This window comes from Melozone crissalis, unplaced genomic scaffold, assembly GCF_028551555.1.
Source record: "Melozone crissalis strain CALT ecotype California unplaced genomic scaffold, PUWL_Pcris_2 ptg000013l_1, whole genome shotgun sequence".
NCBI lineage: Eukaryota > Metazoa > Chordata > Aves > Passeriformes > Passerellidae > Melozone > Melozone crissalis.
In genome coordinates, this window is record NW_026535791.1 from 14039287 (window position 1) to 14051749 (window position 12463).

At 42.3% G+C, this 12463-nt stretch overlaps 1 protein-coding gene across 4 annotated transcripts in view; it reads left to right on the forward strand.

Moving 5' to 3' along the window:
- Positions 1 to 12463, forward strand: part of LCP1 (lymphocyte cytosolic protein 1) — a 50369-nt gene that overhangs the window by 26729 nt on the left and 11177 nt on the right. For all 4 annotated transcript variants that reach the window (XM_054271614.1, XM_054271616.1, XM_054271613.1 and 1 more), the window contains exons 2-7: positions 2783 to 2872; positions 4757 to 4908; positions 5603 to 5732; positions 6693 to 6825; positions 7416 to 7497; positions 9556 to 9721. In XM_054271614.1, the coding sequence (XP_054127589.1) occupies positions 2806 to 2872; positions 4757 to 4908; positions 5603 to 5732; positions 6693 to 6825; positions 7416 to 7497; positions 9556 to 9721 (730 nt within the window). In that variant the 5' untranslated portion in view covers positions 2783 to 2805. The remainder of the gene's footprint in view (positions 1 to 2782; positions 2873 to 4756; positions 4909 to 5602; positions 5733 to 6692; positions 6826 to 7415; positions 7498 to 9555; positions 9722 to 12463) is intronic.

Genomic DNA, 12463 nt, shown 5'->3' on the forward strand with positions numbered 1-12463 from the left:
CTGCCTGGTCGTACTGATTTTGCAAACAGTTTGGAGTGAAGCAGTGCACTCTGTGCTTACAATGCCTTGTGAGTTATCGGTGATTGGACTATTCACCCAGGATTGTTGGATGCCCAAAGTATTTTCAGTTTGCATGGGGGATGGTGAAGTGCTAAAAGAGATTGATCTCTAGAAGCACATGGCTCTACTCTTGGCTGGTTAAATCAGTAAAAATATTGGGCCTGACCTCTTCTGCTACTATTCAGAAGCATTTTACACCTCTCTGTGCCTCAATATTACCATTTAATGATTTAAGCAAAATAAGCATTTTAAATACTGAAAGGTGGCTTTTTGAAAGAGGATTTTCTCCTTTTTTTACTGTGTGTTGCTAAAGCTTTGGACTTTCACTCACTTGATTTCCTTATGTTTTGTTTTTCCTACTTGAACAATTTAAAAAGTGACAGTGATTTTTTTGTTGGGAATAACTCTGAAGCCTTTAAATCTAAAAATTCTGGTGCCTTTCTGAATCTCAGTGTTGTGAAACCACAGTGGGGTATTAATCAGCAAACCCAGTGGATTTAGATACTGGAACTGACAGGCTGAAGTCAAGAGGTGCTGTGAGGGTGAATCTGTAGGAGCAGCTCAGTTGTGTGTTGGAGCAGGCAGTGACCATCCTTCTGTCACCTGAGGAGAACCACTCCTCAGGTGATGGAGGACCAATTCTCATTCTTGGTGTGCACCTGAGATGAATCTGATTGCTCAGCTATGTGTAGTTACCTTCACAACAGTGGGTCATACTGACCTAAAGAAATTAAAGAGACTCATTCAGAGTCTGACAGCAAAGCCCTTCATCCTATTATTAGTATAAATGTCCACATATGTAAACATATATACTTCTAATAGGATTCTCTGTGTTAAACAGATTACTTATTTACATATCAGAGGTCACAACTTCTTATGCAAGCTGGAAGATGCCATTTTATGTTGGTGATACTTTTTTCTCAAGGTTACTTTGCAAAAGTAATGTTATAGGCAAAAGCCTGTAATGTTTCCTACCTCTTAAGCCCAGAACAGTCTTCGTGCTATTAAAAGTTGTGTTACAAATTATATTGCTTGATCAAGTGACTGGACTAGAAAGAATGACCTTGCAGTGGAATATGGGCTTTCTGGCTGATAGTGTAAGATTTTCACGTGTCCAGCTGCATTTTAGTTAACCCACAATTTGTAAAAACACAGAGCAGGCAACAGAAAAAGATTGGCAGTGAGGAATCAGAGGCAGGAAAGATACCAGGACAGACTAGGGGAAGACTATGGATGTAACTTTACCCTAACATACATAGCTCACATTGCTAGTGGATCATAGGGGTTTTTGAAGGCAATCCTTGAAAGTAGGGTGCTTAGAACCAACTGCAAGAGCAATGGCATCATGGATTCTGCTGCACTTCTCTAGTTATCAAGGTCAGAGTGAATGGACAGATTTTTATTGCTGTCCTCATCCTAAAACCACAGTGATTAGGCAGGAAAAGGATGCATGATACTACTGGGAGGCAGCAGACAAGGAGTTAACCACATGAGTTGCTTTTAGTTTATGTCAAAGCCGTGTCCATAGTGGTTTTCACAGACACAAGGAATCGATGCATGAGTTCTGCAAAGCACTGACTCTGAAGCCCAAATAGGCTGTACATAACTCTGTATTTTTACACAAATTGCAAACCTAGGGGGTTTTTTAAATTATGCAGTGTGAATTTTAGTTTGGGAATGGCACATTTCTGATTTTTTTCCCCTCATTTGATTACTGTATCTACTGCAACTACTTCCTAGGATCAGCTCAGGTTTCCATTCTATTCTATTTAAATAGTTGTTTGGTTAATTAATACTTAAAGAGACATAGGACACTATAGTCATTCTCACAAATATAGAATAATAGATAGTCTGTCTCCTGAATAGTTTCCTCATGAATATATTCAAGGGACAGTAGGTGCATGAAAGGCAGATGGGGATAATGTGCATCTTCTGGCAGTGTATTTAGTGATGCCATAAAAGAAAGTGAACTTTCCCTTCCTGGTTATTAAGGAAAGTGCCTGTAAAGTGAAAGTCTAATCCTTGCTCCTGTTTTATATCTTTGATGAGAGGAAAGACAGGAAAACTCCTTCTGGCCACACATTCCTAAAGCCACACAGCCTCAGGCACTAACTTAGGCACCTTGGGAGGAAAATCCTTAAACTCCCACATATCCAGGGAGAGAAGCGGCTGACTTTTGGGAAGCCTGACCTGGTGCTCTGAGCACCTTGTGAAAGAGCTTCTCTCAATCCCTCCACCTTGTCAGGGTGAGCAGCCTCCTCATTAAGTACCCAAAGGTAAGTGGAACAAATGTCCCCTGAGGTTCTGGCTCCATCCCAGAGCCCTGGGAAGCACCCAGGGCTGCTTCTCTGCCAGCACTGCTGAAGAAATGATTGGATAATTATGTTTCCAAGGGGGAATAACAAGAACCAGCACCATTTAGTCCATTTTCTCCATGAGAAATGAAAGTCAGCAGAGATAGGATTTAATTCCAGTTAAATTAGTATAAATAAAACTTGTAATTTTGAGCAGGGCCTGGAAAAACAACAGGAGGGACATGGAATTGTATTTCATCTAGACGGAATTTTATCCCTTCACTTGATTTCAGGATACAGAGAGGAGCTGGGTTTTCAGCCATGGCGAGCAGCTCCAAGACTTTGAAAACCCAAGTGAAAGCCTCTCTGTTTCATCACAGCTGCAAACTCATAAAGCACCAAATGAAACAAGTGTCTTCTCCTTGCAGACCTGCCCCTCACAGAAGTCAGGATGGCATCGGCAGCACACTTCTCCGAGGAGGAGATGGCAGAGCTCCGGGAGGCCTTCAGCAAAGTTGGTGAGTGCAGCCAGCAGCAGAGGCACTGCTGAGGTGTGAACCTGTGGCCAGCTCTTTTCTCATGGTCTGACTGGCCAGCTGTGAGGAAATGGAGTTTGTTCCAGCACTGATCACACATCAGCCACAGAAAACCCTTTTCCTGCCACTGCAGGCCTCCCAGATGAAACCACATCAGCTCACTGCAGAGCACTGGCCTCTTGCACAGGGGGTGTTGGGGCTCCAGCAGGATTTACAAAAAAAAACCCCTCAAAAGCTGTACAGCAAACCATGTTGGAAATATTCTCAAGTGTTTTCCCAAGAATATTGTTTATTCATGACAAATTATTTGGAAGGCAAAAAATGTTTTATTTTAATGTAAATTGAATATTCCCTGTGGGAAGGAAGAATGTGGAGAGGACAAATGTGCAAATGGATAAAAAATTTGTAATCCCTTCACAATGATCTTTCAAGCCCCATATTTCTACTGTGTGTTTTCTTTCCAAACCTTTAGATGTCTCATTTGATCTGTCTCCTTTAAAGTCGCACCGACCCATCACTGTCTACCCAAATTCTGAGAAAAGGACTTTGTGCTTCTCACAGCTCACTTAACTCCTATCAGCCTCACTGGATTATGCACTCATCAGCTGTCCGTGCTGATTCAGATTGATTTCTGAGCACACAATAGTTTAGTTTGGCAATGTTAAAAATCTGGTCCCTCTGAGTGTCCCATACACCCAATGCCCTGAGAAGGCAAATCACAGAATCCTAGCATGGTTTGGCTTGGAAGGGACCTTAAAGATTATCTAGTTCTTACCCCATGGCCATGGCAGGGACACCTTCCACTACATCTGGTTGCTCCCCCAAAGGCTGGAAGGAAGCTCTCATTCCTCTCCCAGACATTGCCCTCTCCAAGTCCAGATCCTTTTGTCCCATGCCATGGTGAGATGGATGGGATGTTCTTTGCAATCCATGTTAATCCTGCTACTGATGCTGAGACCTGAGTGTCTTTTTGTAGCATGTGACTCAAATTGCAACTTCCTATGCAGGAAGTCAGCTCACACTGCTTTGAAATCACCTCAGCCTCCAGGATGGGGAAAAGAAGCCTGCAGAAAAAGAAAGACACAGATACTTAAAGGCCAAATATAAATAACTATATATATATACATGTATATATACACATATATATACACCATATAACTATATATATATTTATCTGTGTCATAACCACAGTGTTTGAACAGAAACTCCCCATGTGATAAACTAAAGTTTACTTTTTATCTGTGGAGTTTTTCACTAAGTGGAGGATAAAGGATTATGAACCTGTATTGTTGATCTTCTCATCAAATACTACCCTGTATTGGTAATCTTCTCTACCAAATACTTGCAGGGAGCTCAACAGGAGTATTCATGTTAGCACCATCCCAGAGAAACACAGAAGTTTTAATTTTGAGGATGAATGGAGTTGCATATGCAGTTCCAGCCTATTTCTGATGTAATTAGATCCAGAAAACAGGCTAAAATCACAAATTATATCTATGGATAAGTGCATATGTGTATTGTGTCAACTTGATTTTCTTTAGCTGTTCTGTGGACAGGATGCTTCCTCTATAGATCACATTTGTCAGTGTGTAAACTTTGGAATGGCAATTATATCCATTTAAACCTAGGTTTAAGGTATTTATACGCCTAAACATATCAATTCATCACTGTGAGGGTTTGTTTATTAAAAAGGGATTGTAATTCTTTCTTGAGTGTGAATAACACCAAAGCAATTGAAAACACCAGATTTCAAGACAACAAATCTTTGTATAAAATGTACCTTTCCTTGGATCAAAATCAGTCTTTATGTGCAGAAAATGTCACTGGGCTGATGTAGAATGTAAAAATTTGCTTTAATCTTTGCAGATATCAGCGGGAATGGCTTCATCGATACCAATGACTTAACAGAGGTGCTGAAGGCTGCCAATCTCCCTCTCCCAGGATACAAAGCCAGAGAGCTCATTCAGAGTCTGACAACCACGGGGAATGGCAGGATCAGTTTTGATGAATTTATTTCAGTAAGTAATTTATTTCAGTCGCTCAGAGTGATCCCCAGGGCACAGCAGAGGCACAAGCACAAGGTCTCATGGGCACCTCATTAATCCAATGAGTCTCCTCACTGGAAAAGTTGAAAGCAGAAAATAACCAAACTAAAAATTCTGCAATTTACTGAGACGAGTTATGTGAATACAGCTGCTCACTGCATAAATGTAATATCTTTCAGTTTGGTTCATGCAGCAAGATACAGTTTTTCAGTTATACACTGCAAAAAGATGATGTTCTGGCTGGATGATTACAGAAAGTGTAAGCAGATCGAAACTGAAAACTTCATGGGGCACTTTTTAATCCAAAAACTTATTTTTCTGGTCTGAACTGGGTCAAAAGCAAATGCTAAAATAGTGGAATTTCCCTCGGGATGGATAAGCAGGTTTTTGCTTTCTCTTTCTTCAAACCCAAACTGCTGTGCTCCAAAGTTACGTTTTTATTACCTAGCTGATCTTTGTTCCCTGATTTCAAAGCATAAAAGCTGAGTTGAACCCTTTTGTACCTCAGCAGATGATACACAGATTATACCCAGAAACCCACTGAAAACACTAAAGCTGCCCTTCCCTATTCATGAAGCAGAGAGAATGTGTCTCTTGGCCCAAGAGATCACTCTTCTAGCTTGGTTTAATTCTCCAAAATTCTAAAATCCTCTCTCATGTTTGAAAGATTTTCCAAGACCTGAAGAGTGATGATGTTGCCAAGTCATTCCGGAAGCAGATCAACAAGAAGGAGGGGATCTGTGCCATCGGTGGCACGTCGGAGCAGTCCAGTGCTGGCACCCAGCACTCCTACTCAGGTGGGTGCAGCTGGCCCTCCCTGACAGCAGCAGCACAAACACCTGCTGGCCCTGCTCACCAGGGAGGTTCCCCACTGCTGATAACCCATTTCCCTGCACATTTTAGCAGGCACTCATTCTTTAAACTCTCCTTGCAACCAGATAGTTCCTGACTTTTTCCCATGGAGGGCACAACTCCATCAGGGCTTTTCTTCCAGCCTGTTTCTCCAAGCTGAAAGTTGGTTGCTGTTGTTAGCTCCCGGGCACAGCCCACTCTGAAGCAGTTCCATGGGGAGGACGTCCTACCCTTGGCAATCTTCTGCAGGGACAGCAGTTGGGGACTGACTCTCTGGGGAAGGGAGAACAGAGGATGCTTCCAAGGACTCCATCCACCTTCATCCCAGAGGGCACCTCCTATGAGCTGCTGGAGCCATGTGAGCTGCTGCTGGTACAGGATAGCTGTGCTTCAGCCCTGCTGAGCTACAGGCACATCTGCCCATTACCCTCTGAGTGCTCTTTGTCAGAGCCCAGTCCTGGCCAGGCTTTTCTAGATATTCCACATGAAGAGGGTGTAATGTACAATACAGAATTGTTTGAAGTTATGTAGGGTTTCTGTTTAGTAGAGTGGTACAACACTGCATTCAAATGACAGTGAAAGCACAAATTACCGCTTGCAGAGCTTAACATCTGCACCACACGTTAGAAGCACATGGACTTCATTACCAGTCTCTGTAATATGCCTGATCTCATGACCCAGGCAACCCCCAGTGAGTGAGAAGGAGTATTGAGGGAGTATTAACCAACTCAAGCCCTTTGCTGTCCTCAGCTCCTTTGCTGGTCTCCTGAAAGCCTCTTCCATGCAGGGTTTTGTTGATCAGTCACACTGGTGGGAAAGGCTCCCCCAGGAGTTCTGCCTGTGTCAGTAACACGATGGTAGAGGCACTGCACAGCAAACTGATGGATTTGACGTTGTGTCCACAGAGGAAGAAAAATATGCCTTTGTCAACTGGATTAACAAAGCCCTTGAGAAGGACCCTGACTGCAAGCACGTGGTGCCAATGAATCCAGAGACAGATGACCTCTTCCAGGCGGTCGGTGATGGCATAGTGCTTTGGTAAATGATACCTTTCCTTCTCACAAATGGGAGCCATGAGTCTGCAAAAACTCACATTTCTGTTCAAAGTGAACCTGCTAAATTTACATTAAGCTCAGGAGTGTTTGCAGACTCAGGGCATTGATAATACTAGGGTTTTGTGCTTCTTTTATTTTCAGAAATATAAAGCATATTTCATGCTTAATGAGAATTTTTTCTTGCCTCTAGACACTTACAATTAGATGAAGTAAGTGAAATTTGAGGAGCTGCTTGGTTTTATTTTTGCCCAAGGATTTTTGGTGTTTCACACAAAACAGCACAAAATAGTGAGTGCTTCCACAGACATTTTCTGCACAATAAACTTCTCATACAACTTCACCTTGTGGCATTCTTGGCCTCATTGTACCTATAGTACAATCTGTGTGTAGCTCAAAATAATTGCTTAAGTATTGAGTGTGTGCCTCTGTGTATATATGTAGAAGCAGAGGGTGATAATCTGTTTTTGTCAAGTAACTCTCTAGCTCTTTGACTTGTCCTGCAATGTACAGAACTTGTATTTTGTGCACATATAGCTTAATGTATTTCTTATTATTTTTTTCTTTTATTTCCAGTAAGATGATCAACTTTTCAGTGCCAGATACCATTGATGAGAGAACAATCAACAAAAAGAAACTCACACCCTTCACAATACAGGTACTTAAACACAGCAAAATCCTTTGCTTTTCCCCTTAGGATGCTTTTGTGTAATTACTTAGAGGAAAGGCTGGTTCTGCCCGACGCAGTCAGGCAAAGTTGTTTGTGGCGCAGTGAGATGCTCAGGTCCATGTCATAAAAACACAAAGACTTATATTTACATTTCTTTCCACACATATGAGCAACCTGACTAACCAAACACAATGAATAATGTTCACCAGATCAGAGCTTTAGATGCTTTGTGGTAGATGTTCTATGAATGCAAGAGCACAGAGATAATACAGTGACCAATTGCCATTGGAGTAGCTCTCAGAAGGCTGAATCCCTCTTTTAAGGCATGGCAATGGACCTGAACTCACAACTGCTATTGTTGCAGTCTGATGTCCTCACCAAAATACTAACTGTGACCCTGGAAGTGCCAGTGCAACATGCCTGGAATTGGACCATTGCTGTTGCATGCCTTTTACAACCCAGTGTTTCACCTTGAATACTGAATCCCTCCTTTATTTCTATCACATGTATATATATATATATTTTTAAATGGACAAAAAGGGTGGTTTTTTCACTACTTAAAGTTTATTGTGTTTCTCACACAGCAGTATGTAGAGATATATTTTTATATTAACAGTATCTATGTACCTGGTACAGAGTATAACTAGATATATAGAATAGATATGAACGTAACCCAGTTTAGCCCTCAGCTACTCTGATTTGATGGAACATTAGCCAGACTCAAGTAAGCTCAGAAGCCATTAAATTGGATTTTTATGCTGTATACCTCGTTTTTCAGTTCTAATCATTTTGGTCAGCAGCATAACTTAATGATGCAGCTCAGATCAATCCCTGTCACATGTAGACATGATTTGATCAATATAGCTTCCACTTTAACTTAACCCTTTTACAGCTGTCTGCTGGAGAAAAGGCAATTAATTTGAAATGGCCCCATTTTTCTAGCTTATGAGAATTTACACTATGCCTCTCTCTGCATTTTATATCTAATCAGATCTCCCTGTCACGACAGCAGTGCTGAAATTCATGTGAAAAACTGCAAAGCTGTGTGGTAAATTATATTTTCCAGGCCTCTTTGCCTGCCTTGCTTGCCCTCTGTTTACAAAGCCACCTTTTTGTATAGTGGTAGACCTGAGGATCAGATTTTCTTATTCCCTTTATTTTAAATGGACAGGAAATGGCAAAGGAACATAATGTTCCTGAAATATCACTTTTATTTCTGCCTGTCACTGTGAATCACTGAATCCCTCAGCTTCCTCTGCATGCTCCCAAACCAGGAGTCCATACTCCAAAGTTCAAAAAGAAGATGTCCAGATATTACCGGTTCTGACCTTGGCTGAACTGCAAGGCTAAAAACTCATCAGGTTTGTTCACACTGATTCCTGGGAAGCGTGTTCTTTGCAAACACTGCCAGCTAGCAGCTTACTTGTATCCTAGGGCTTTTGCAGAGTGCTCAGGGAGAGGAGAGCCTGGAATATCTGCCAGTTGATGGGGCTGTAGCTCCTTTCCTCCTCCCCGTGTGCAGCACTGAGCAGAGGAGGGTTTGCCCCATGCTGAAGCTACATCTGTATTTGTACAGGAGCTCAAGCAATAGCCCTGGGGAGAGCCTGGCCTGGGTAGCCAGCATTGAGCCAGGACATCACAGTGAATGTAGCTGTATGCCCTGAGCTCCAGTGCCTTGTGACCTGACATTTGCCACCTCTGCCAAAATGAGGTCCTTTCTGTCTTTGTGTTGAGACCCAGAATATGCCTATAAATCCCCAGGAGAGTCTGCATTCCCCTGCTTGCTGTGGCCTGACATGTATCCTGGGCTGAATCAAAAGAACTGTGGCCAGCAGGTCATGGGAAGTGGTTCTGTCCCTGTATTCCCCTCTGGTGAGCACCCAGAGCACCCACCTGGAGCACTGCCTCAGGAAAGACATGGTTCTGTGTGCTTAAATGCATTTACAGTGAAGCTGCCTGCAGATTCCACTCATTTTGGCTGTGCTCCCTTCCTGTAGCCTCAGCTCTCAAGTTCTGCATCATTCAAAAGTTCTCATCTTTTCCTAGGAAAATCTGAACCTAGCCCTGAACTCTGCTTCAGCCATTGGGTGCCATGTTGTTAACATTGGAGCTGAAGACTTAAAAGAAGGGAAACCTTACCTGGTTCTGGGTCTTTTGTGGCAAGTCATCAAAATTGGACTCTTTGCTGACATAGAGATCAGCAGGAATGAAGGTATGTATGGCTCTTCCTTTCAGTGCCCCACTGTCATCACTGCAGAGGCTTTAGGATAAAGCTATTAAAAAAAACAATTGGATTTTAATTTTTTTTTTCAAGTATTTGTTGTCTGTTTTCTTGACTGGTCTAATTTTCCTTGCTTTTCACAAGCTTCAGCACTCAGAAGTCCAAGGCTTTCTGCAGAGTTGTGTGTTCAGAGCCTTTTCATGCTCATTGGGTCAGGAATGGTGGTCTGCATCCAAGTATATTGGTGTATTGATGCTAAATCTGGGATAAGCAAATCAGCATTCAGGAAGCTTGACTCCTTCTTGCTCTTGATTGCCAAACATCTTTCTTTGTGAAATCATAATTATAGAATCATAGAATAATTTAGGCTGGAAGTAACCTGTGGAGGTGCACCTTGGAGATCTGACTCACCCATCCAGCCACCTGCTTTCAGCAGTACAACATCTTAAGTACAACATCTTAATGTCAGATGAGGTAGCTCAGGGCCTTTTCCTGTGTTTTCTGGGCAGCCTGTTCCAGAGCCCAACCACTCTCGCTCTGATTTTTTTTTTTCCTAGTTAGAATCTAGTTGGAATTTCCCTTCTGACACCTTGTGTCCACAGCTCCTCATCCTTTTCCTGTGCATACTGGAAAAATGCAGATCTGGCCTCTCTATAATAGTTGAAGACAATACTTGCTCCCCTCTCAAACCTTTTTCCAGGCTAAATAGTCCCAGTTTTCTCATCCTCTTCCCTTATATCACAAACTTCCATCCAAACATTTTTGTGTCCTACCACTAAACTCGCTTCAGTTTGTCAATGTCTTTTATACGGAGGAGCCAGAAACTGGACCCAGCATTCCAGATGTGTCTCACCAATGCCAAAATTCTCCATGAAGTATCTTCATCACGAAGGCTGTGGGTGTACCTGCAGCCCACACAGCACCTCATCTTGCTGCTTTGTTCCCCATGCCTCTGGACAGTCCCTCACCCAACAGTGACACTTCTTTCCTCCAGTTTCTGTGCAGGTGTTACCTTCATTGCCTCACCCCTTTCACATTTCTGTCCCTTTCATTGCCAGAGCCACCAGTTCCCATTCCTTTGTAGGTAGCCTTGCCCTGCTTATTTGCTATTTTTTTCCTTTCTGGTATTTTCTCCTTCACTTCTCATCTAAGACTTCATCTAAGGCTAGACAAGCCAAGAAAATTCTGATTTTTTTCAGGTTCTCTCTTTCCCTCATAGCCCTTTTCTGCAGCTGTTTCAGGTAGAACGCCCCTTTCTTGAACATGAGACCCTGTATTTCCAGTGAACTTTCATCAGCACATTATATCAAGGCAGTAATACATCCCAACCTCTATGGGAATTACCTAGGATGCACTTAATATCACGTTGGATTTTCCCCATGTCGTATCAAGTGGTGGCTCAGAGTAGCTTAGAAGACATCTAATCCACTCAGGTTCTCATCCTTCGTTCATATAAGCTTTTAGCTAATAGCAGTTATTCATATTAATTCCCCAGAGAAGGTCTTTGAACATGGCACTATTAAATTGCATTCCATTTTTATTACTGTCATCTAGTTCCTTCTGTCTGGTTTCCTGATCATCCTCTGTATTGACTATGCCACCTATTGACTATCATCTTCACATTTTTAGCATGTTGTAAGTATTTGTGCCAAGATAATTGATGCAAAAAAAAAGGAGAAAACATTAGTCCAAAAATCAATCCACAGTCAACTCCACAAGAATCCTTCTTCCAGCCTTCTGGCAGTGTCAACACTGTTCTCTTCATAAAATCCTCTGTCTATTTTCAAATGCTTTTATTATCCCCCTCTGGTCCACTTTAACCCCATTGCACCCTATATCAAATTATCTGTGTAATTATCTCCAGTTATGGTCTGTCTCCACTGTTTCCTTTATGTAGCCAACCCATAATTCTTTCAAGGTCTGACAAAAGATACTGGAAGAAAATCAGAGCAATGTAACACACTCTCCTTTTTTTACCACATTAATAGTTAGTTTCCTTGTTAGTTCTTTTCAAAACTCATTCTAAAGCCTTTCATGGTCCAAGTTTCAAGGGTCAATCCTCCCATCCTGCCTGTTCCTCCTCTTGTGAACATAATATCAATTTGTCTGTGTAAATAGAGTATCTCCTGTATTGACAGATGAATTAGCCCTGCTGGCCCACAAGCCCATGAGGTCATGTGCAAGTGTTCCAGAATGCCTGTGTGAATCCAGTTTCAGTGTGAAGGTCACTGAGATTTCTTCTATCTAAGCTGCAAAAAGCCTGTGTTCATATTTTTATTCCAAGCTTACCCCTGTACTCAGCATCACTGCATCCAGCTCTGCACTGCTCAGCACAGAAAGACTTGGACCTGTTGGAGTGGGTCCAGAGGAAGGTCACAGAAAGGCTCAGGGTGCTGGGCACTCCTAAGAAGGTGGGCTGAGAGAGCTGAGATTGTTCAGCCTGTAGAAGTGAAGGTTCCAGGGAGATCTTATCACAGCCTTCAATGCTTGAAGGGGCTTATGAGAAAGATGATTACATAATTTTCAGTGGGGCCTGTTGCAATAGCAAAAGGGGTAATGGTTTTAAACAAAAGAGGGTAGATTTAGACTGGATATGAGGAAGGACTTTTTTGCAATGAAGGTGGTGAAACACTGGCAGAAGTTGCCCAGAGAGGTGGTAGATGCCCCATTCCTGGAAACATTCGAAGTCATGTCAAATGGGGCTCTGAACAAACTGATTTAGTTGAAGTTGTC